This window comes from Mustela erminea, chromosome 7 (genome assembly GCF_009829155.1).
Source record: "Mustela erminea isolate mMusErm1 chromosome 7, mMusErm1.Pri, whole genome shotgun sequence".
Lineage (NCBI taxonomy): Eukaryota > Metazoa > Chordata > Mammalia > Carnivora > Mustelidae > Mustela > Mustela erminea.
The window spans coordinates 44287986-44308744 of NC_045620.1; the positions used below are offsets into that span (position 1 = coordinate 44287986).

The 20759-nt window shown below is 44.9% G+C and overlaps 1 protein-coding gene across 10 annotated transcripts in view; it reads left to right on the top strand.

The window, feature by feature from the left end:
* The window catches only part of RIN2 (Ras and Rab interactor 2), a 219050-nt gene that overhangs the window by 148262 nt on the left and 50029 nt on the right, over window positions 1-20759 (top strand). For 7 of the 10 annotated variants that reach the window (XM_032351526.1, XM_032351528.1, XM_032351527.1 and 4 more), the window contains one exon: window positions 7123-7223. The exons of 1 other annotated variant lie outside the window; for it this stretch is intronic. In XM_032351526.1, the coding sequence (XP_032207417.1) occupies window positions 7123-7223 (101 nt within the window). Of the gene's footprint in view, window positions 1-7122; window positions 7224-7502; window positions 7626-19294; window positions 19399-20759 lie in introns of those variants that run through there. 2 more of the 10 variants (XM_032351533.1, XM_032351534.1) reach the window with 2 other exon arrangements.

Genomic DNA, 20759 nt, shown 5'->3' on the forward strand with positions numbered 1-20759 from the left:
CAAAGCTTAAAAGTTTCATAAAATCAAACACTGACAAATGAGGGGGTCACTTTCAAAAATGGTGGAGGCAGTATAGCTTGGCATGGCCACCTGGAGAGCCACATAGTGCCACCTTATAACCTCTTACATGAGTGGAGCTCAGCATTTTCTATGAGGTTTCACACAGTATACAGAGGTGTTTAGCGCAGTCCTGCTTGTGACAGCAAAACATTAGAAATGACTTAAGTGTCTGTCAAAATAGAATGGATACATGGTTTATCCCTGTGTATATCCCCATGTGGCATAGCCCTAGCCCACTTAAAATGAATGAACTAGGCAGAATGGCTAAAACGAGTAAGTCAGGAAAAAACAGATGTTGGCAAGGATGCAGAGAAAGGGGAACCCTCCTACACTGATGGTAGGAATGCAAGCTGGTGAAGCCACTCTGGAAGACAGTGTGGAGGTTCCTCAAAAAGTTGAAAATAGAGCTATCCTACAACCCAGTAATCGAACTACTGGATATTTACCCTAAAGATACAAATGTAGTGATCCGAAGGGGCACGTGTACCCCAATATTTATAGCAGCAATGTCCACAATAGCCAAGCTATGGAAAGAGCCCAGATGTCCATTGACAGATGAATGGATAAATATACCACTATAGATACACAATGGAATACTATTCAGCCATGAAAAAAGAAATCCTGCCATTTGCAACGCCATGGATGGAACTAGAGGATATTATGCTAAGCAAAATAAGTTAATCAGAGAAAGATAATTATATGATTTTACTCATGTGTGGAATTTAAGAAACAAAACAGAGGATCATAGGGGCAGGGAGAGAAAAATGAAGCAAGATGAAACCAGAGAGAGACAAACCATAAGAGACTCTTAATCTCAGGAAACAAACTGAGGGTTGCTGGAGTGGAGGTGGATAGGGGGATGGGGTAACTGGGTGATGGGCATTAAGAAGGGCACATGATATAATGAACAAGACAAGTGGGTGTTATATGCAACTGATAAATCACCGAACTCTACGTCTGAAACTAATAATACACTGTGTGTTAGTTAATTGAATTTAAATAATTTTTTTAAAAATTGTAAAAAAGTGAATGAGCTAGGGCTTCATATATCAATGTAGATAAATCCCACGTTTCATTGAGTAAAATAAGGGAACCACAGGACAATGCATCAGTACAATTCCATTGGGTAGAGAAAGCACAGAATGATACCATTCGAGAATGGTGTGCACAAAACTGGTAACAGTGGTTACCTCTGGATAGTGAAAAGGATTATGGGTGATGGTCAAGGCAGATTAGTTTTAATGACAACAATTTGTGTTTTTCAGTGAGAATGTATTCATGCAATTATAATTAAATTTCAAAAATAAAAATGCAAACACCCTCGTGGGTGTGGCATACAAAGTTTAGAAAGGAGGAGGAGGAAAAAAAAAAAAAGGGACAAGGCTTTGAGATACCCTGTCAGCATTTTCTAGACATTCCTCTGCAAGTGGAAGGAAGCCTTCATTATTTTGTTTGTTTCTGTGGTGACAATTCCGTGGAGCAAGATCATTCTGAAGGTTGATAAGGAACTCATTATTTTCCAGACTTCTTTAGAAGAGCCCCAAACGTGGGATGTACCCACCAGCCCATAAGGCTTCCCCAACTCTCCAAAATAGACAGGAGAGGGATTATTTGGGTGATAGGGTTTCTCATGACCTGGAGGTAGGTCTGCTCCCACAGAGTTGATGGGGCTATCAAGGCCCAACAGACCCCAAGGCCAAGCAGCTACACTAGGGGAATAGATTCCTGAGCTAAGAGCAAAACACTTGACTTTTCCCATACCCTAGCTTTCTAGTCCTCCCCGTATCAGCAACACATCCCCTTTGCAAAGCACGATAACATTCCTGAGTTTGCCTCACCATTTGAAGAGTGCCTTATCAGAACTTACTCTGTAAACACTTTCTCCTCTTGGCCTTCAAGAGATTTTTTTTCCTCCCTTATCTAGCCCTAAAAGAAAGAACACAAGATGTGGAGTCCCTCCAGCATCCTGTGGGAGCAGGGATGGATGGCATCAAGACTTCTGTCCCCGGTCACAGAAAATAGGCATATATAGTGGGCAGATGTTGAGATTAGAGATTTCTGGGCAGCTGGCAGAGGAAGACTGGATACCACAAATGCTGGTCTTTTGTAGATCCTGGTCTGCTCCCGGTAATGAAATGGCCTCTTTCCAGGCTGGCAGGCGTCTGTGTCTATTTGCAGTGTCTTCTAGTATCACTCTGCTTCATGACAAGGCTCACAATTAGTAACAAGGTTCAGGACACAACCACCGGGGTGGGGACATGGGTGAAGGTGGGACTCTCTGAGCCCCAAGTTGGTGCCCTCAGCACTGTCCATGCTGCCAAACTACCAGGCAGTTGCTGCAACCAGACATCCTTGAAAGTGTACAGAGCTGCCGCTGGCAGTGTGACCCCTCAAAGGAGGTTCCCGCCAATGGGGAGATTACCAGAATGATTACAAAGTGGTACAAATTAGTGTAGATTCCCACTCTAGCCTGGGACAAGGCACGCCCAGCCTTGCCCGGGCTGAGCCCTGGGTATGATCTCAGAGGAGAGAACCTGGACCTTCCTAAGCACTGCTCTTGCCCTTGGCCTGGATGCCAACTGGCATGGAAATCACCAGGGTGAACAGTTCAGTCTCCACCCACCTACTTTATTATGCACAAATGCTCACCTGGGAGAGAGAGGGGTGAACAGAGGTTACTGAGTAGAATGAGGGAGGGGACCCAGAGACCCAATCCCGGGCTTGCCTCCCTCTCTCCTGTTGTGCACAGAAGCCTGGTCTGTGCCTGCACGGGAAGGCAAGCATGCCACCTCTTTGCGGGAGGTAACAAGCACAGACTGATGTCCTGGCTTTATCAGAGTGGACTCTGATGGCCAGTGCTTTTCTGGGTCTGTCTCCTGGTTTGTGGCCTTCGTCACAACTTGGAGTTTTTTGGAAATGATACAGATACTGTGTTTTTGGGAGAACCACCATCTCACGAATTTGGTGGCCTGCACTCTGATGTCCCATCTTACAAGTAAGAGCAAGAGCCACTTGGCCCCGTGGACCTTCCCAAGTGTCCCCACATGTTCTGGGCAGACAGATAGGGTAGTGAAGAACGGTGTGCACCTGCCGGATGCTTAAGCAGCCCCTTCCCGTTCTTGTAGGAATTCTAGACGGCTACAGGGATGTGGTGGGGCCTGGGGTTGTGTAAGGAGAAGTGTTGGTTGCCACACCAATTTTGATTAAAGCACTCCTGTAGAAACTGCAGTTGTCTTTAACGTGACAAAGCTTAAAACTACCTCCCCCCGTTTGTGGGTGGCAGGTTATCTCTGCCTATCCTTAAAGATAAAGAGTATTAAGAGCATACAAGATGTGAACAAACATCTTCAGGTATCAAAAACACAAATAAACACAAATGTGTCTGGGAAAATTTGGGAAACATCTCAAATCCAATCATTGATACCAGGACAGACACCAGGTGTTTAGGAGGGACAGTCTGGCCAGAGAAGGTCAAGGGCTTTTCCTGGGGAAGGCTGTGTTCACGTTCACATTAATATGGTGGCCCTGGAGGTGACTGAGGGTGGAGAGGCTGATTTGCCTAGTGACCTGTCTCCTTGCTGGGGATGGGAACTCTTTCTCCCAGATTTTCCCGAGGCCGTGGGTGACTCTCCTGTGTGTGACTTCCTGGCCAGGACAATAGCCATGGCCCAGAATGGGAGAATGACCCAGCCCAGATTGGGGGACCTGCAGCGCAGACACTCAGACTGCTTTTGCTCACCCCACTCGCGCCCACCTTCTCAATCTTTCCATCTCCTTCCATTATCATACACAGCACCCCTTTTTCTTTTCCTAATAATTTTGAATATGAATAAAGATACAAAAACTCACATATACTGCTAAGCACATGTCACTCAGCTCTATCATAGCTTATCATTGTGTCATTTCATTTTAAGAAATAAAATCTCATAGTCGTTGAGGCCCTTGACCTGTGAACATCTTCATCCATTCTCCTCAAGAGGTAACCACTATCGTGGAATAAGATTATAACCCCCATATCACACATTGGAGTTGTCTATGTGTATATTTATAAACACCATAGTATTGTACAGTCTTGAATGGCTTTAAACTTTATATACTGAATGTAACCCTTTTTAAGTTTTTTTTTTTTTTTTTGCTTTTATGAGAAGCTTTTGAGCATTTCTGTTTATATGTGTTGATACTGAGGAATGTGATACTCTGGGTCATTCATTTTAACTGCTGCATAGTATTCTATACCTCAGTTTACCCATTTTCTTATTGATGGGCATTTAAGTGCTTATAATTTGGTTTTCTTACAAATAATAGTACAGCAAATATTCTCATAAAAGTCTCCTCGCACTCTGGATTTCTCTAGAGTGCATATCTGGAGGTCTGTGTGTCTCTGACTCGCTGAGATGTTGCCATATTGCTCTTCAAAGTGGGCTCTGCAAATAAGTCTCCTCTAGCAGGACTTAGGGTTCCTATTTTCACATATTCTCAAATATTATCAGGCTTTTAAATTTTTGCCAGTGGGATATATATATATATAAAAGATATCCTGGTCATTTTCTCTTCCGGGTCCTCAGTGCTTCTAGAATGTTCGCCTACTGCTTGCATCCCAGGCACACACAGCAAGGATGGCTCAAGCATGGAGGATCTGGCTGGCTTCCCTTCTTCTGACCTCCAAGCATTGGGAGCATGCAGAGCTATTTTCAGGGACTCCTTCTCCATGTCCACTTTCCCCTCAGATCTTCTCTCCCTGTGACAGGGCTTGGGGATGCCAGCACATATGCCACTGACCCAAATGTATAATATCTCCATACTGAATGTCCAAAACTACATACCAAATTTATATAATGGCCAATAAGAAAATCAAGACATCACTGACCTAATATCCAACTCGATTTCTTCCTCAAACCTGACCCTTCGTCATGTCAGTCAAGGGCACTGTCATCTGTCTGATAATCAAGTCAAAAACTTAGGAGTTCTGTTGAGTCTTCTCTTCCTCCTACTCCTACATCAAGTCCATCAATGTCTATCAATTTCCGTGTTGAACTGTTCTTGGATATCCCCCCTTCTTTTGAATGCCTCTGCTACCACCTTGGTCCAAAACACTGGACCTTTCTTGCCTGTATCCAAACTGGTTGCCTCCAGATGGGTCTTGCCGCTTCTCCTCTAGCCAGCAGCCAAAGTGATCTTTTTAGAACCTAAAACAAAAGAAATTTTTTTCCCCTGGTAAAGCCCTTTCATGGTTCTTTGTGTAGAAAATTCAGAGTATGTGTACTGTGATCTAGAATGCCAATGAGCTCTGGTCCTTCCTCTCCTGACACGTGCTTCCCTAGCCTCTGGGACTTTCTTTGTATGGCGAGATCTCCCCTTGATCTCTTCATGGCTCCCTTGTCCTTCAGGGTTCCATCACTTCCTCCAAGATCCACCCTCACCAGCCCATCCTACCTAGAGTGGTGGCCACTTAGCTGCCCCCTACAGCATCACCCTGTTCTATTTTCATCCTGGCACTTCTCAGTATTCAGGACTGTGGTCTGTGCTCTACCAGAATATCATCTGTGTGAGAACTGTCCACTTTCATGCTTTTAGCACCTGCCATGAAGTGGGTGCCAATAAAGGTTTGTTGAATTACGGAATGAATAGATGGGGTCAAAGTTTAGAACAGCCTATAAGCTTCGATGAAGTTTCGGCCAGCGCTCGGGTGGGATAAATCTGCTGAGGAAAGATAACACTTTAGTTAGAATAGTGATTGTCAGAGTTTAGAGCTATGGGATCCCTTTGTCCTATTAATAATTATGGAGGGCCCCAAAGAGCTTGTGTTCATTTAGGTTATGTGTTGGGAATTAAAATGGAGAAGTTTTTAAAAGATTTTATTTATTTATTTGACAGGGAGAGAGGTCACAAGTAGGCAGAGAGGCAGGCAGAGAGAGTGGGGGAAGCAGGCTCCCCGCTGAGTTGATCCTGGGCTTGATCCCAGGATCCTGAGACCATGACTTAAGCTGAAGGCAGAAACTTAACCCACTGAGCCACCTAGGCACCCCTAAAATGGAGAAATTTTTAAAAAAATACTTCTTTTGAAACTATTGAATCTATTACATGATGACATAAATAATATGTAAAAAATAACTATAATTTTTAAAAATTAATGAGCAGTGACATACTATGATAACAGGGCTGGACACAGAGAGTGCCTAGTTAGCACCAGGAAGGATTCTGTTAGCTGAGGGGTTCGGTGGGCTCAAGAGTTTAGGCCAGCCTTCGGGGGCTGGTGTAGGCTCTCCTCAGGTGTGTGGGTAGAGGATACAAGCACACATGAACCTTCTGCAAGAGGAGGGCACATCTCTCCCTCTCTTCCCTTTCCCCGAATAGTCTTCTTTATAAAAATAAATAAATAAATAAAAAGCAAAGAATAGGATGAGTAACTTAATGTCTAGAAATTGATTGCAAACTATATATGTCTTAGATATTATTTCTGGGGCGCCTGGGTGGCTTAGTCAGTTAAGCATCTGCCTTCGGCTCAGGTCATGATCTCAGAGCCCTGGGATACAGCCCTGCATCGGGCCCTCCGCTCGGCGGGGAGTCTGCTTCTCCCTCTCCCTCTGCGGTTCTCTCCCCACCCGCCCCTGCTTATGCTCTCTCTCTCTCAAATAACTAAAATCTTTACAAAACAAAAACAAATAGGCTTATTTCTGTAGCCAGAGCCTGATTGTATAAATATTAATTCAGGGAATTCCTCTTGAGTTTTGACTTTGACAAAATGAATGTGGAAGCCTGGTTTTTACCAGGATTTGTTTATTCCTCTTTGTATTCATGTTGAGAAACCAAACTGGGTGTCATATCCTTTTTCTTAGGGCAGTACCGAAACCCAAGTTCTTCCTCCTTTTTTTTTTTTTAAAAGAAAAAGCTGCTCCCACCCTCTTTATTTTCTTTCCTCTGGGCAGAGGAAATTCACACAGCCGGGATTAAAAAAAAAAAAAAGGTGGTCTTCTCTGTGCTCCTATGGAAGCGGCTGAAGCTCCCGGTCTCTAGGCACGCCTCTTCCACTGCCTGACGTCACACTATTTTGTCTTTGAATAGCTCATTGACACAATCGTCTCGGAGATCGGAGAACTGAAACAGGAGATGGTGCAGACAGATGTCAGCCTGAAGAATGGACTGGAACCCAGCAAAGCCCACAGGTGACAGAGACGATCAGGTGCCGGGCGTCAGATGGGGGCTAAGTGGACCCTAGCAGCTACGAGGACTGCCGTCTCCGTGGCTCCTCAGAAGTTTGGGAACTGGGAGTGTGGTGGCCTGTCCCGTTGAAGCTCTCTGTAGGAGGTGGGAGTGGCCCAGGAACCAGTTGTCTGTTTATTTTAATCACTTTGAAGGCACTTGAACTTTACACACTCTCAATGCCTCCTGGCACCAGAACCCGGAAACCTAAAGTTCTGTCTGTCGTATCCACCTACTCACAGTGTTGGAAACAATAACGCAGCAGGATCCTCCGCGTGCAAAATAGAATTCAGTGTAGCCCGTGTCAGTCTCCAGAAGGCTTAAAGGGGCGTCCTAAGGAGGATGGACTCATTTTGCGTTCTCAGGTCAGAAAAATACCCAGTTCTTAATCATAGCCATGAGTCTAAGATATGAGCCAGTGTGTTAGAGTTGGGATGTGGTTGTAAATAACTAAGAAACATGGGGGGGCAACATGCGATGCTTGTTAAGCTCGACGTGTTGTGTTCATGTCGCACCTGAGCTGAGTAAATTGTAAGGGACTGGTCTTTATTGGGGAAATGGGAGTGCAGAGGTCAGGGTGGGTGGGAGTGGTAGGTTGGAGAAGGTCACTCCAACCGCATCTTAGCTCCTGGATACTGCAATTCATTGCTAGCAAAGGCAACAGAATATAGTCACTGCAAGAATGATGCAGACATCGGGTGCCTGCGAGCCCAGGGTCATTGTTAACTTTCCCCTCTTTTCCCAGGAAATAGGTCGAGGGAGCCTGATGCAGTGTGAAGGTGAGCTTCACAGAGTGGCTTTTGCTCACGAGTCAGGAGACAGGCAGGAATCCTGCAAGGGCAGGGGAACCAGGTGGTGCTGGTTGCCCAGGCAAGTTTCAAACCAGCCCAACTTGTTCCCTGCCCTAGACTGCAGGGAGAGCCGGCAATTGCAAGGAGGTACTTTGCAACTGGAAGGCGGTGGTTTAACTTTCCTGTGCTTCTGGAGGAACCGTATTCCCCCTTAGCTGTGGAAATGCCACATGCCCTCCATTTCCTTCCCTTCTCTACAGGAAAAAAAATAAAAAATAAAAAGCCAGGGGGTAGACCAGATGGTCCCCACACTTCTTTCTGCAGCACCCAGGCATTCTGTCTGATTTCCCTGGACCTCAGTGGCTGACTTTTTTTCTCCATCAACTGAACAAACGTGCAGTGATTTTTGATTAAAGACTCACCACCTCACACTCAGAATAGCGCCAAACTCAGTGGAAGTGGACCTTTAGTCAGGGGCTTTCCCTTTCCCCTTTGCATTGTTGAGCTTGAAGTGGGAGTCCGAGTTGGTGGCAAAGGGCAAAGAAGAGAGCTTCAGTGGCTGATTTCTCCTCCATCCAGGGAACATAGCACTGCAGATAGTCCCCAAACTCTGCAGGTGATGGACACCAGTGGCAGTATCCCCCCTCACCCCCATCCCATGTGCAAGGCCCAGGGATGCTAGGTTTGCTAGAAGACTTGATGTTGTGTCAGCACATCATGATCTCGATGTCTGACTGCTGTAGGTACCAGGCTGGGAGAGCTGTGCTGCCATCTTGTCATTAACTTCACTATCTTTTTATTTTCAAATAAGAATGACCGTGAGCATTCCATAATAGCAATGTTTTTCCGATTAATGTCACTTACTCTTAAATGCTATGTTGGTTAGCAATGAATTCATGAGATTTCAGATGCATTTTACTTGCTGCTTTTTTCAGTGGGGAAGAAAGAGAAAAGGCAAGATTGTCTTTTTTGAACAATGTGTACCGGTGTTTACCATGTTCTGGCCACTGTTCTAAGTGCGTCACGGCTGCCAGCTCATTGACTCTCCTAACTACCCTCAGAGCGGAACCTCCAGGGGGGCCCTCATTCTACCGATGTGGGACTTTTCTGACTAATGAGGCTATGGGCTTCTGTGCTGGGGTCTCTCACCGATTTTGCCGAAGCTGGGAGTGGTGACTTCGCTATTAATTCCTCTGTTTTGCCTGGCGATGTCTAGGTGGTCAGATATTGGAGAGGTAAGATAGAGAGGACCTTCTGTTGTTCCCAAAATGAAAGCAGAGCAGAGCTCTGGCCACAGGGAAACAGCAGGCAGCCTGGCACAGAGCAGTCCAAATGACAGACGGAAGGAAAGGAAAGGGGGTGGTGAGAGCAGGGGAGCCACCACAAGTGAAACCCCTGCAGAGAGAAGGGGGATTCCCCCCACCCCGGGACCTTGGCTGGGCATGTTCTGGTTGCTGCACAGATGCAGGGACATCGCCTTCCTTTGTGGCATCCTCGGCGAGTGTGAGCTGTGGTAACAGCCTCATCTACCCCAGCCCCAGTCACCACAAAGTATCTTTGTCCCTTCATTTGTTGAACACTGGGCTGAGTGCCACACTGGTGCCCTAGGTTAGGAAGGCTGTTCCAATACCTGCACTGGCTTTTGCTTGCTCCTTTGTGGTTAATATTGAGATAGTCTTTAACCGTTTCATGACTCATGGACCCCTTTCTCAGATTAAGATGTTAAATGCATAAAATAAAATATGCAGGAGGACATAGGGAAAATAATTCTATGGCAGTAGAATGATCAGAATTCATAAAATGCATGGTTTCATAGCATGGGTACTTCTTTATTAACACATTAAATAACAAGGTCTAGGAACTACTGTCATCTGGAAGCAAAGATGGCCAGAAATAGTACTTCCTCACCAACAATGAAAATGTTTGGGGGTTCTGCTGGTGACAGAGTCTCAGCTACTGTGCAGATGACTGGGATTTGTTGCCTGCATTCAAAAATGGGAGGAAGTTCATTTCAAAACCAGGCTAGTGGAAAAAAGGATGGTACTTTTCTATCCAGTGGTTAGTTCTGACCTCCTGATTTGTCAGTGTCTTCCAACACAGTTGATCTACCTTCCCTTCCAGGTACCCTCGATTGGCTTGGCTTTGGGAACACCAAACTCCCTGGTTTCCTCTCTCCTTACCTGCTGCTGCTTGTAGTCTCCAGCTTGTTCCTCCTCACCTCCCTCACCTCCTAACCCCGGAGCACCCAGAGCTCAAGCCTACAGCCTCTCTTCTCCCCAAGGCCTCTTCTCTCTCCTACTAACCTTGAGCAAGATACTAAAAAGTCTCCGTACCTCCGTGTGCATATCAGTGAAATGAGGGTAATAATAGAGCTTGACTTGAGGGTGGCAAGAAATTAAGTGAGTTAATAGCTGTAAAGAACTTCGCACAATGCTGGCAGAGAGTACATACCATATGTTTATAAAAGAGAACTTGGTAATTTCATAGTTAATCCCTTCCAGTCTTGTGGCTTTGATACCCTGTGTATATTGGTGATTCCCGAATTAGATCCCTAGGTGGGTTGTTTGCATCTAGCTGTCTGTTCAGCCTGACCTCTGGTATCTCAAACTTAACAAAGACCAAGACTGAGTCCTTGACTTCCTTTCACAACCCCGCTTCCTCCTTGGTCTTCTCCATCCCAGTGACCATGGCTGCAGGTGCTTGGGCCTCACAGCCATCCTCTTGCCTCTCCATCTGTGCTCCATCCATCTCCAGACCCTGGCAGTTCTACCTGCTAAGATTCCCCCATTAGCACCACTGCAGGAGACACCTGCCCAGGCCTCTGCTTTCACCCATCCTGCCTTCCCGGGGTTGTTATTTAAGCAGCGTAGAGAAGGATCTGACTTTCCTTAACCCCAATCCAAGTCATGTCACTTTTGTTCAGAGCCCTTCAGTATTTTTCATTCATTAAAACCAAAATCATCACCATGATTTTTGAGACGCTCCAGGCTCTGACTCCTCACATCCCCACACCCTCCTTTCTTACATCCTCTTCCTTCTCTGTCCCTGGGCTCCAGCCCCACTGGCTCCTTCCCCGGAAGGCAAAGACCTCTTGGTTTTTGCACTTACTGTTCCCTCTGCCTAGAAGGCCCTTCCTCCAGGAAGCATTCATCTTGGGACCCTCTTTTCTTCTGTCACCTTAGCTGACTTGATTTTTCCTCAAAAAACTTGTACAGATTGACATACATGGTCACTTGCTTAAATTGTGCATTTTCTGCCTCTCAGCCTTGGAGGGAAGCACATTGAGAGTGTGGGTTTGGCCTTAGAATAGTGTCTGGCGTCTAGCATACACTCAGTAAGTATTTGGATGGATGAATGAATGATGCCAGCCCTTTGGAGATTCTAAAGTTATTAAAGCATCAGAAACCTCTTGCAGAAACAAGACATTACCCTGTAAAGCAGTTAGCTGGTGCATTAAAAAAAAAAAATCAGAAGTTAAAAATGTGCAATGGGCCTTACGCTGGCTCCCTAGCAAAGAAGAGGCCCAGGGCACCTTCCTGTTATGTGCCAGCCATGCTTCCTCCATCACTTCCGGGTTCTAGCCTGTTGTAAACATCTGCCAATAGAGGAGCATCTGATTAAATCAATTCCATGCCCTCTGCTAACATTTTATCAAAAAAAGGCTAGGAATCCAGGAGAGGAATCAAGGATTTCTTGTTCCCGCTATTTCTTATTTCCTCCTTCTCTCCACTTCATTGCCCCCCAAGAGTAGAGTGTGAAGAAATAAAGGCTTTGTGCTTTTCCTCTCCCTCCCCCATGATTTCGCAGTCTGCTTGTAGTTGGGGCCAGCACAGTAGGCCTGCTGTAGGCAGTGCTCCACCCCCATGGGCCATCTGGACCCATCACCTCTAGGCTAAGACAAGTCTCTGAAGTTCCCTTTGTCCTCAGGTAGAATAGAGGGATTGAGCAACAGGCAACTTCATGAGATGAGGCTCAGGCTGGCTTTGCAGGCTGCGGGAGTGGGGGTGGTTGGCGGGGAACCTGGCTGGACCAGGTCATCAAATTGTTACCTTTGTTTGCCCTCGTCCTCACTTCCCTCACTCCTCTTGTCACCTTGCTGGTGCACTCCAGCCTGAGTAGATCACTGAGGGGGATGCCCAGGGTTTTGAAACTCTACCCTCAACCTGCCCTCCCCCCACCCTGGAATCAGACATGCAGAACTCAAAAATACCTCAGCCAGCTCTGCCCACTCCTATAGTGTAGCAGTTGATCATCACCACTGGAAGGGTCTGTGCGCCCCAGGAAGTTCTCAGCTTCCCAGCAGCTATGCATTGATACCCATACCCCAAGAATCTCGGATTGCTGGTCCCTGGTACCACCCTTCACTTTTCCCACTTGCCTGATGTTAGAACACATGGTCAGAAGAGAAGATCAGTGGCTTACAGTTTGGGGAAGAGATGTCCAGTGTTCTATTCCAGTAGGTCTCCTGAAGTACCATGGTGACTGTAGTAGTTGCTCTATGTCCTTCTGGAGCAACCCATCCTCACTTTGTGCTGCTTTATTCAAAAAAACAAAAGCAAAAACAAAACTTTCCACTGAAGTAAAACATGATTAAGAAAAGCACACCAATAAACATGTAGCTAGATGAATTTTCAGTGGTAAACATACCACATAGCGGCTCCCAGATCAAGAAACAGAACATTCTCAGCAACCCCCCACGTGCTGTGCACCCTGAGAGGAAACACGCTCCTCACTTCTATTGCCATAGATTCGTTTCGCCTGTTTTGAGCTTCATATCTCTGGAATCATACAGCATGTGCTCTTTTAGCTCTTGACTTCTTTTGTTTGACGTCTTGTGTGCTATTCCATTGTGCGATCCCGACACAATTAGTTTATCCATTCTACTATTAATGGATATTTGAATTGTTTCCACGTTGGGGCTATTTTGAGTATTACTGCTACATACATTCTTGTGCATGATTTTTGGTGACACACCTCACTTAGGAATATAGGAGTGGGCTTGTTGGGTTGTTGGATGATTAAATATTCAATGTCAGTAAATGGTGCTCAAGAATTTTCCAGTTGGTAGAGTCATTCACACTTCTACCACCACCAGAACATGGGAGCTCCAAATGTTTTGTTCTCCTGGTCTACACTTGGAATTGGCTGCTTTTTCATTTTAGTTATCTGGATGGGTGTGTGGATTTAGAGCTTCTGGAAACATGATGGGTGAAGACAGGTAAGGGTACCTGTATGTTGTGACTCAAGGACTGATCTCAGCTGTGGGAGTCAGGAATGGGAACTCTTTAGTTTTAACAGAACATCATTTTATAATTCTTGCATGTTTAAGTTCAAGGCTAAAGTCATGAGGCATGTTTACAGCCAGTTCATTGGGTGATATTTATGGAAAGCATGAAGTTATGGAAAGGAATATTTGGGAGGAGATAAAAAGAGAAGACAATCTAGAAATTATGAGTGTAAATACATATTTATTTTTATTGTTTATATTTCTTCTTATGAATCTTAGATCATAAACTGGAAACAGAAAAAAAAAAAAAACACCAATGAAATACTTTCCATGTCTTGGATTCTTTTGTTCTATGGTTTACTTTGTTCAATACTTACATGCTGAAGTATTCAGCATCTCATGAATTAATTTGACCAGGCCATTAGCCACATCATAACTAAGAAATATATGTGCATGAAACCAGTAGAGCTATAGTGAGAGTTCTAATTCTTCCCTGAAACTCAGGATACATGTGCATCCAATGCTGCTTCCCATGTTTAAAAAAAATACATGTTCTTTTCTTTTAAATACATGTTCTCAACTGCAGTGACTTCAGACACAGAATTTAATGTCACTCCCTATTATTCTTTCCATCTTTCCTCTTGAAAAGTCAGATACAAAGCGATCATTCTTGGTTACTCTATACCTGCTTTTTTAAAGATTTTTCCAGACTGTATTCATGAGATCGTCGGGAAGCAAGGTTAAGTCATCATATGCAGAAATCAGTTTGCATTTTGTCTTCTCACAATGTCTGTGTTGTGGATACTCAGCTAGCAAAGCAAATATTTCCTCTTTTGCCATGTCTGCAAAGCTGCATGTGCCACAGGCCACTGGATCAGGTGCCAGGAGCCCATCCTTACGTCCCACAGCATCTGAGAGTGGGCCGCTGTCCTAGAACAAGTGGCATCTGTCACAGAAGCTGGTTTTCCTCCTTTTCCAGGAGCTCGTGTCTGTTTTAGCAGAACCTGGGAAGCTCACAGTAATCACTGGCCACAGAGTACTAGGTATATCTTGCAGCATCTTAGACCTCTTGAAATGGGTGTTTGGTATTATCAAAATGTAGTTTCTTTGGCCCACCTGGCTGGTTCAGTCAGATGAGTGTGTGACTCTTGATCTCGGGTTCATGAACTTGAGCCCCTGTTGGGGGTAGAGATTACTTGACTTTTCCTATCATGCCCATTGAGGATATTCTTTTATGACTAGTTTCATTCATCCCCAACCCCCCCAAACTGTTTCTTTTCTTTTCTTTTCTTTTCAAGATTTATTTATTTATTTGGATTTTAAAATTTATTTATTTACAGCGAGAGAGAGAGAGAGAGAACATAAGCGGGGGGGATTGGGAGAGGGAGAAACAGGCTTCCCACTGAGCAAGGAGCCTGATGCTCAGTCCCAGGTCCCTGGGATCATGACCTGAGCCGAAGGCAGACGCTTAACAGCTGAGCCACCTAGATGCCCCCGCAAACTGTTTCTTGATTTGAAGTTGCTGCTGGGTGTTTGGGAAATAGTTTCAAAGAATTCTATGAGGATTGAACCAACTCTTTGCTTATACTGTTACCAATGTAGCAACAATTAAGTTCAACTTAAAGAAAATATGTATTAAGTAGGTGCTGTTTGTTTAGATACCTGGACAGTGGAGCCTGCAGGGAGGAAGTATTGTAAAGAAGTATAATAGAATGCAATGGATGTAATAGTGGAGTATACTAGATGTTCTGGAGCCTGATGGACAAAGCAGGTAATTCCAGGTAAGAGGTGGTTTTAGGAAAGATAAGCCCCCCCCATTAATCTTAAGTAAAGAATGAGGTAAGCCTCCAGATCAAAAATGCCCAAACACCTTTTTAGTCTGTTTTGATTGGTGATATCTATTATATTGGGGGAAGGTTTTTAAAAAGAACATTTATGATTTTTTTTTGAAGATTTTATTTATTTGACAGACAGAGATCACAAGCAGGCAGAGAGGCAGGCAGAGAGAGAGGAGGAAGCAGGCTCCCTATTGAGCAGAGAGCCCGATGTGGAGCTCGATCCCAGGACCCTGGGATCATGACCTGAGCCGAAGGCAGAGGCTTTAACCCACTGAGCCACCCAGGCGCCCCTGTGCATTTATTTTTTATTATGTTATGTTTGTCACCATAGAGTACTTCATTAGTTTTTGATGTAGTATTCCAGGATTCATTGTTCCTGTGCATTTAGATGGAAGATCATGCATGATTTTCACAGATTTAACATCCTGAAAATGCAGTGTGTCCTAGGAATTGATCCCATTTTTGTCGAAGGATATCACCTTCCAGTTTAGTGGCTGGCTTCAGTGTCCACGGTACTCTTGGGCACACAATTTTAATGATGGCCTGCTCTCACTTAGAAACCCTTTACCCCTTACAGAACTTACCTTGCTATTACATTGGTAGTTGGTTCTGCCGTGAAATATTTGCTTGATTAGAAGACAGTGATTTAGCCCAGTTGCCAAATAACACTAGTGTTAACCAAAAGCACGTAAACACTAAGAACTGCAAATCCATGAAGTGCTTGCCCTTTCTGCGAAGCCTCGTGCATGCCACTGCTGAGGGTCAAAGGTCGGTGGGCCAAGACTTCCAGCCTGCCTGGCTCCTTCTCCTATTTTCAGCTCCAAGGGCAGCCAGGACAACGTGTTCTTTGTTTCTATTTCTTAGTTTTACCGGAACCCATGAAGGCCCCTGCCAACGTTGGCTACATATCTATCCTTTTCATCTCTAACTGGAGATTCAATGACAGGAAGTTCATAAGCCATACAAGTTACCAGCTCTTTCTCCACTCTGAAAATGGCAGTGCTTCCTCCTGCCTGAAGGCAGACAGGCAGTTTTGGTCCCATTTCTGCATTATTCTCTCCTCCTAGCCCTCCGCAGATAGGGCGGAAAAATCACCAAAGGCCCTGAACATTTTTCACAAAAATCCTCTGTGATGTGCTTTTAGCAATCGTTTTGAGGAAGCTGAGCCCTTGTCCCTCAGAGAGCAGCAGAGAGAGTTGAGGACGGAATAAAACTCAGAACCCAAAATATATTAGTCTTTTTCCTTTTGTAGTTTTAAAGGAAGAGAAAAGACCTCGAGAAATTAAAACATCAACTTGTATGCTGTAGGAGACCTCCCGGGTCAGAGAGTTGGACCCTGTTCTGCCAGTTTCTAGCATTTTGACCTTGAGTAGGGAGCTGAGCTATAGTCTCTAATACCCATTGGATTCAGATAAATACACAGTGATCCTTAACAGGGATAGCCCCCCCCCTTACTTTTCCCATCTTGAGTGTTGGGTAAAAGTTCCTCAGATCACCTGGCAATTTTTCTATGAACCAAGAAATTAACCAGGGCCCCATGTATGACCAGAATGAATTTGAGCCTCCCTTCCTCTCCAGACTTAAATATTTCAGAGTAGGGGCTGAATTCAGCTTCCCAAATTCTAAAGAAGTGTTTTCATGACTGAAAGTAAGATAACACTGGACATCGACTAGTAGGTATTTTTTTTAAAGATTTTATTTATTTGAGAGAGACAAAGAAAACAAGCAGGAAGAGAGACAGAGGGAGAACCAGGCTCTCCACTGAGTAGGAAGCCTGATGCAGGACTCGATCCCAGGACCCTGAGATCATGACCTGAGCTGAAGGGAGATGTTTAACCAACTGAGTCACCCAGGTGCCCACTGGGTGGCATTATTGAAGTGGCAGGTTTTCTGGGAATTTTTCATTGGCTCTCTGTGCATATATGTGTGTGAAACAGAAATTGGAACTGGTCCTTGTACAGCAACTTTTATCAGATGGATCTCTTCCATGTGAGCAGTTGTTTTCTTACCTTTACACATAAGGGGCCTCTTCTACTCCTATTTTTTCAGAAACCATTGATGGCAGACCCCTCTCTTCTGTCCTCCAAAGATCAAGGAAGTCCTTGATTCATGTCCCACCAAGCCTACCATGTTGGCCACTGCTTGATATTTTGGGTGTATTCGCTTTCTTTTTGATATGTAGACAAGGATCTCCTGCTTCATGGGCAAGGCCATGGCAGACACAAGACTCCGACTTCTGTCTGGTGCTTAATTCTTTTTTTTTTCTTAAGATTTTATTTTTTGGGGCGCCTGGGTGGCTCAGTGGGTTAAAGCCTCTGTCTTCGGCTCAGGTCATAATCTCAGGGTCCTGGGATCGAGCCCCGCATCAGGCTCTCTGCTCAGCGGGGAGCCTGCTTCTCACCCTGCTCTGCCTCCTCTCTGCCTACTTGTGATCTCTCTCTGTCAAATAAATAAATAAAATCTTTAAAAAAAAAAGATTTTCTTTTTTATTTATTTGACAGAGAGAGAGATCACAAGTAGGCAGAGAGGCAGGCAGAGAGAGCAGAAGAAGCAGGCTCTTTGTGGAGCAGAGAGCCCGATGCGCGGCTCCATCCCAGGACCCTGGGATCATGATCTGAGCCGAAGGCAGAGGCTTTAACCCACTGAGCCACCCAGGCACCCCTGATGCTTAATTCTCAAGATGACTCCTGTACTGGTCCCGTGTAGCTGGAAGCCGGAGCCCTTGGGCCATGCCATGCCCCAGGCTGCAACTTTCTTGCCTTTGAAGCCTACTGAAGTAACATCATGTGAGAAGGCGGAAGCCTTCACATGGGCAGAATAAAGAAGGGAGGTCTCCATTACAGAAATACCAAGAGAGAGGGCTTTTCAACCTTTCTTTATCCCATCTGTAAGTTGAGGATGGCAAGCAGTAGAGTCCAGGTTGGGACTAGATCCCATTGGTGGATGGAGAATGCTCCCGCTGTGAGGACCTGCCAGGGACCATCCCAAGAAAGCTCCAGAACTGTGTTTATAGAATAATCTTCGTGTATCCTAGAATGGAAACACATCACCTTGTGTTCTTTTTTTGAATTTCTGGAAATTGGGGGACAATGAAAGAGACATTCTGGAAATTCATCTCAACAAAATCTTTACTCATAGTTCCCAGAACAGTCCAGACTCTTAGAGTCTGTTCTTTTTAGGCTTTGTCTGTTTTAGTAATAGATTCTATTTCCAATAAGACTCTATCTTTAGAGACAGGGGAAACTGAGTCCGAGTTGCCTATAATAATAGGCCAAGGCCTCACAGGAAGAGTCAACTGAAGCTTTGATTCCAACTCACTGCAGGTGCTCTTTCTACCAAACCACTGGAGATTATGAAGCCGAGGGGAGGCCAGAATCGGGCTTGACCAGATTAAACCATGCATGCCTTACAAAATTTAGCACCTTGATCTTGATTCACGTTTGCAGGAAGTTCTCACATTGATGCGTTCTGACTCCAGGTAAATGAGAACTTCGTTGAGATCCAAATGCTAAAGCCCCCCGTAGGTGTGTGTGTCCAGTTCCCACTCTGGATTTTTCCATACCACAACAGAAGACAGCCTTCCTCTTTTACTCTTGTCTTCTCTGTGCTCAACCAGCTGGTACATGTCAACCTCTTTTGTTGGAATTAAATCTCATTCCCAGTGGTGGGATAAGGCATTCTGTATTTGGGAACCTTGAAAGGAACGTGTATCACTAATGTCCTGTGTTAGTGGATGTCAGCTAAAATTCAGCGTTGACTTTTCTATCGAAAGGCCACCCGCTGCCAGCTGGTGGGAGGTTGGTGGGGTTGTCCATGAAGGAAATTTATGAGGAAGGAGCTGCAAACACTTTGGATTTGTTGCTCTGGAAGGATTCGGGATGCTTCCTTTTCTCACCCCAAGCCTTCAAATGGCCAGAGGCCAGGGGGATCTTGGTAGCTGTGGTGATTTTTCCACCCATTTCCTGATAAACACTGAGACAAGAACCTTTTGTCTCCAGAGACTGGAGCTGAGCAGCCGGATTCTATTGTTGGCCTGGCTGAGGGAAGGCCTAAATCAGAGGTTATGCATGGGGAACCCAAGAAGACGCTGATGGAGAGACCCAGTGCCCATGATGTTTCTCATTGCCACTGGGCTTCTCCCCTTCCTCACTCAAAAGGAATAAACCTCTTGTTTGCAGATGAACCCTACCAGTATCCCATCATAGAAGTATAAGATCAATGCCTGCCTGGGAGGTGAAGCTAGGCTAGTGAGAGAAGTGAGTGCAATACAGAGTAAAATAGAGTAAGTGCCCTAGAGGTGCATACACAGTGGCTGAAGGAATTGAATGTGTCAAAAGATGACTTGCCAGGAGATGAGGAGGGAGCAGGATCTGACCTTGGGTTTGACAAGGGGGTTGGAACCATTGTGAACTGGGTGCCCCAGAATAGCTTGAACCCAGTCAAGGGGGGAGCTGAGCAATGGCAAAGAGATGCTTTTGGGGGGAATCCTCTTCCCCACCTTGAGTCCAGGAGCAAGGTTTATAAGTACTAATATGGGGGAAGTATTCTTTTGTTTTAATCCAGATTGTCTCAGCCCAAAACTGTGCCACAGTTTTTCTCTTATTCTTGTATCATCTTGCCTATTATTAACATACCTAACATTTTTTTTTCCTTTAAATTGACTCACCTTTGACATATATTTTACAAAGTAAGTTTGGTAAACCAGTCATAAAAAGACAAACAATGTAGGATCCCACTTAGACGAGGTACATAGAGGAGTCCAAATCATAGAGGCAGAAAGTACCGCAGTGGTTTCGCCAAGTGAAGGGCGTCTTTTTGTTTTGGTTTGGTTTTTGTTTTGTTTTGTTTTGTTTTTGTTTTTTAACTAGGCATAGATTTCAGTTTTGCAAGAGGAAAATAGTTCTGGAGACGGATGGTAGTGATGGTTGTACAACGATGTGAATATACACAACCCCACTGAACTGTACATTTAAAAATGGTTAAGATGGGGGGCGCCTGCGTGGCTCAGTGGGTTAAAGCCTCTGCCTTCAGCTCAGGTCATGATCCCAGGGTCCTGGGATCGAGTCCCGCATCGGGCTCTCTGCTCAGCAGGGAGCCTGCTTCTCTTTCTCTCTGCCTGCCTCTCTGCCTCCTTGTGATCTCTGTCAAATAAATAAATAAATAATCTAAAAACAAACAAACAAATAAAAATGGTTAAGATGGTAAATTTTTATGTTGTGTGTATTTCACCACAATAAGAACAATTGGGGGAAAAGGAAGTAAATTTAATATCTTTGCCGTCACTGGGAACTACACTAAATACAGCACCTATTTATTTTATTTTTCATTTTATGTTTAAAGATTTTATTTATTTACCTGACAGGGAAAGATACAGCAAGAGAGGGAACACAAGCAGGGGGAGTGGGAGAAGGAGAAGCAGGCTTCTTGCGGAGCAAGGAGCCCAATGCAGGGCTGGATCCTGGACCCCAGGATCATGACCTGAGGCGAAGGCAGATGCTTAACGACTGAGCCACCCAGACGCCCCTACAGCAGCTATTTAAAAGTTACTGGACATTAAAATAAAAACTGTGCCTTCATGTGAGACCTTGATATATCTAACTTTCTTTGGGAAATATTGTCAATTTTAATAAACCATAGAGAACT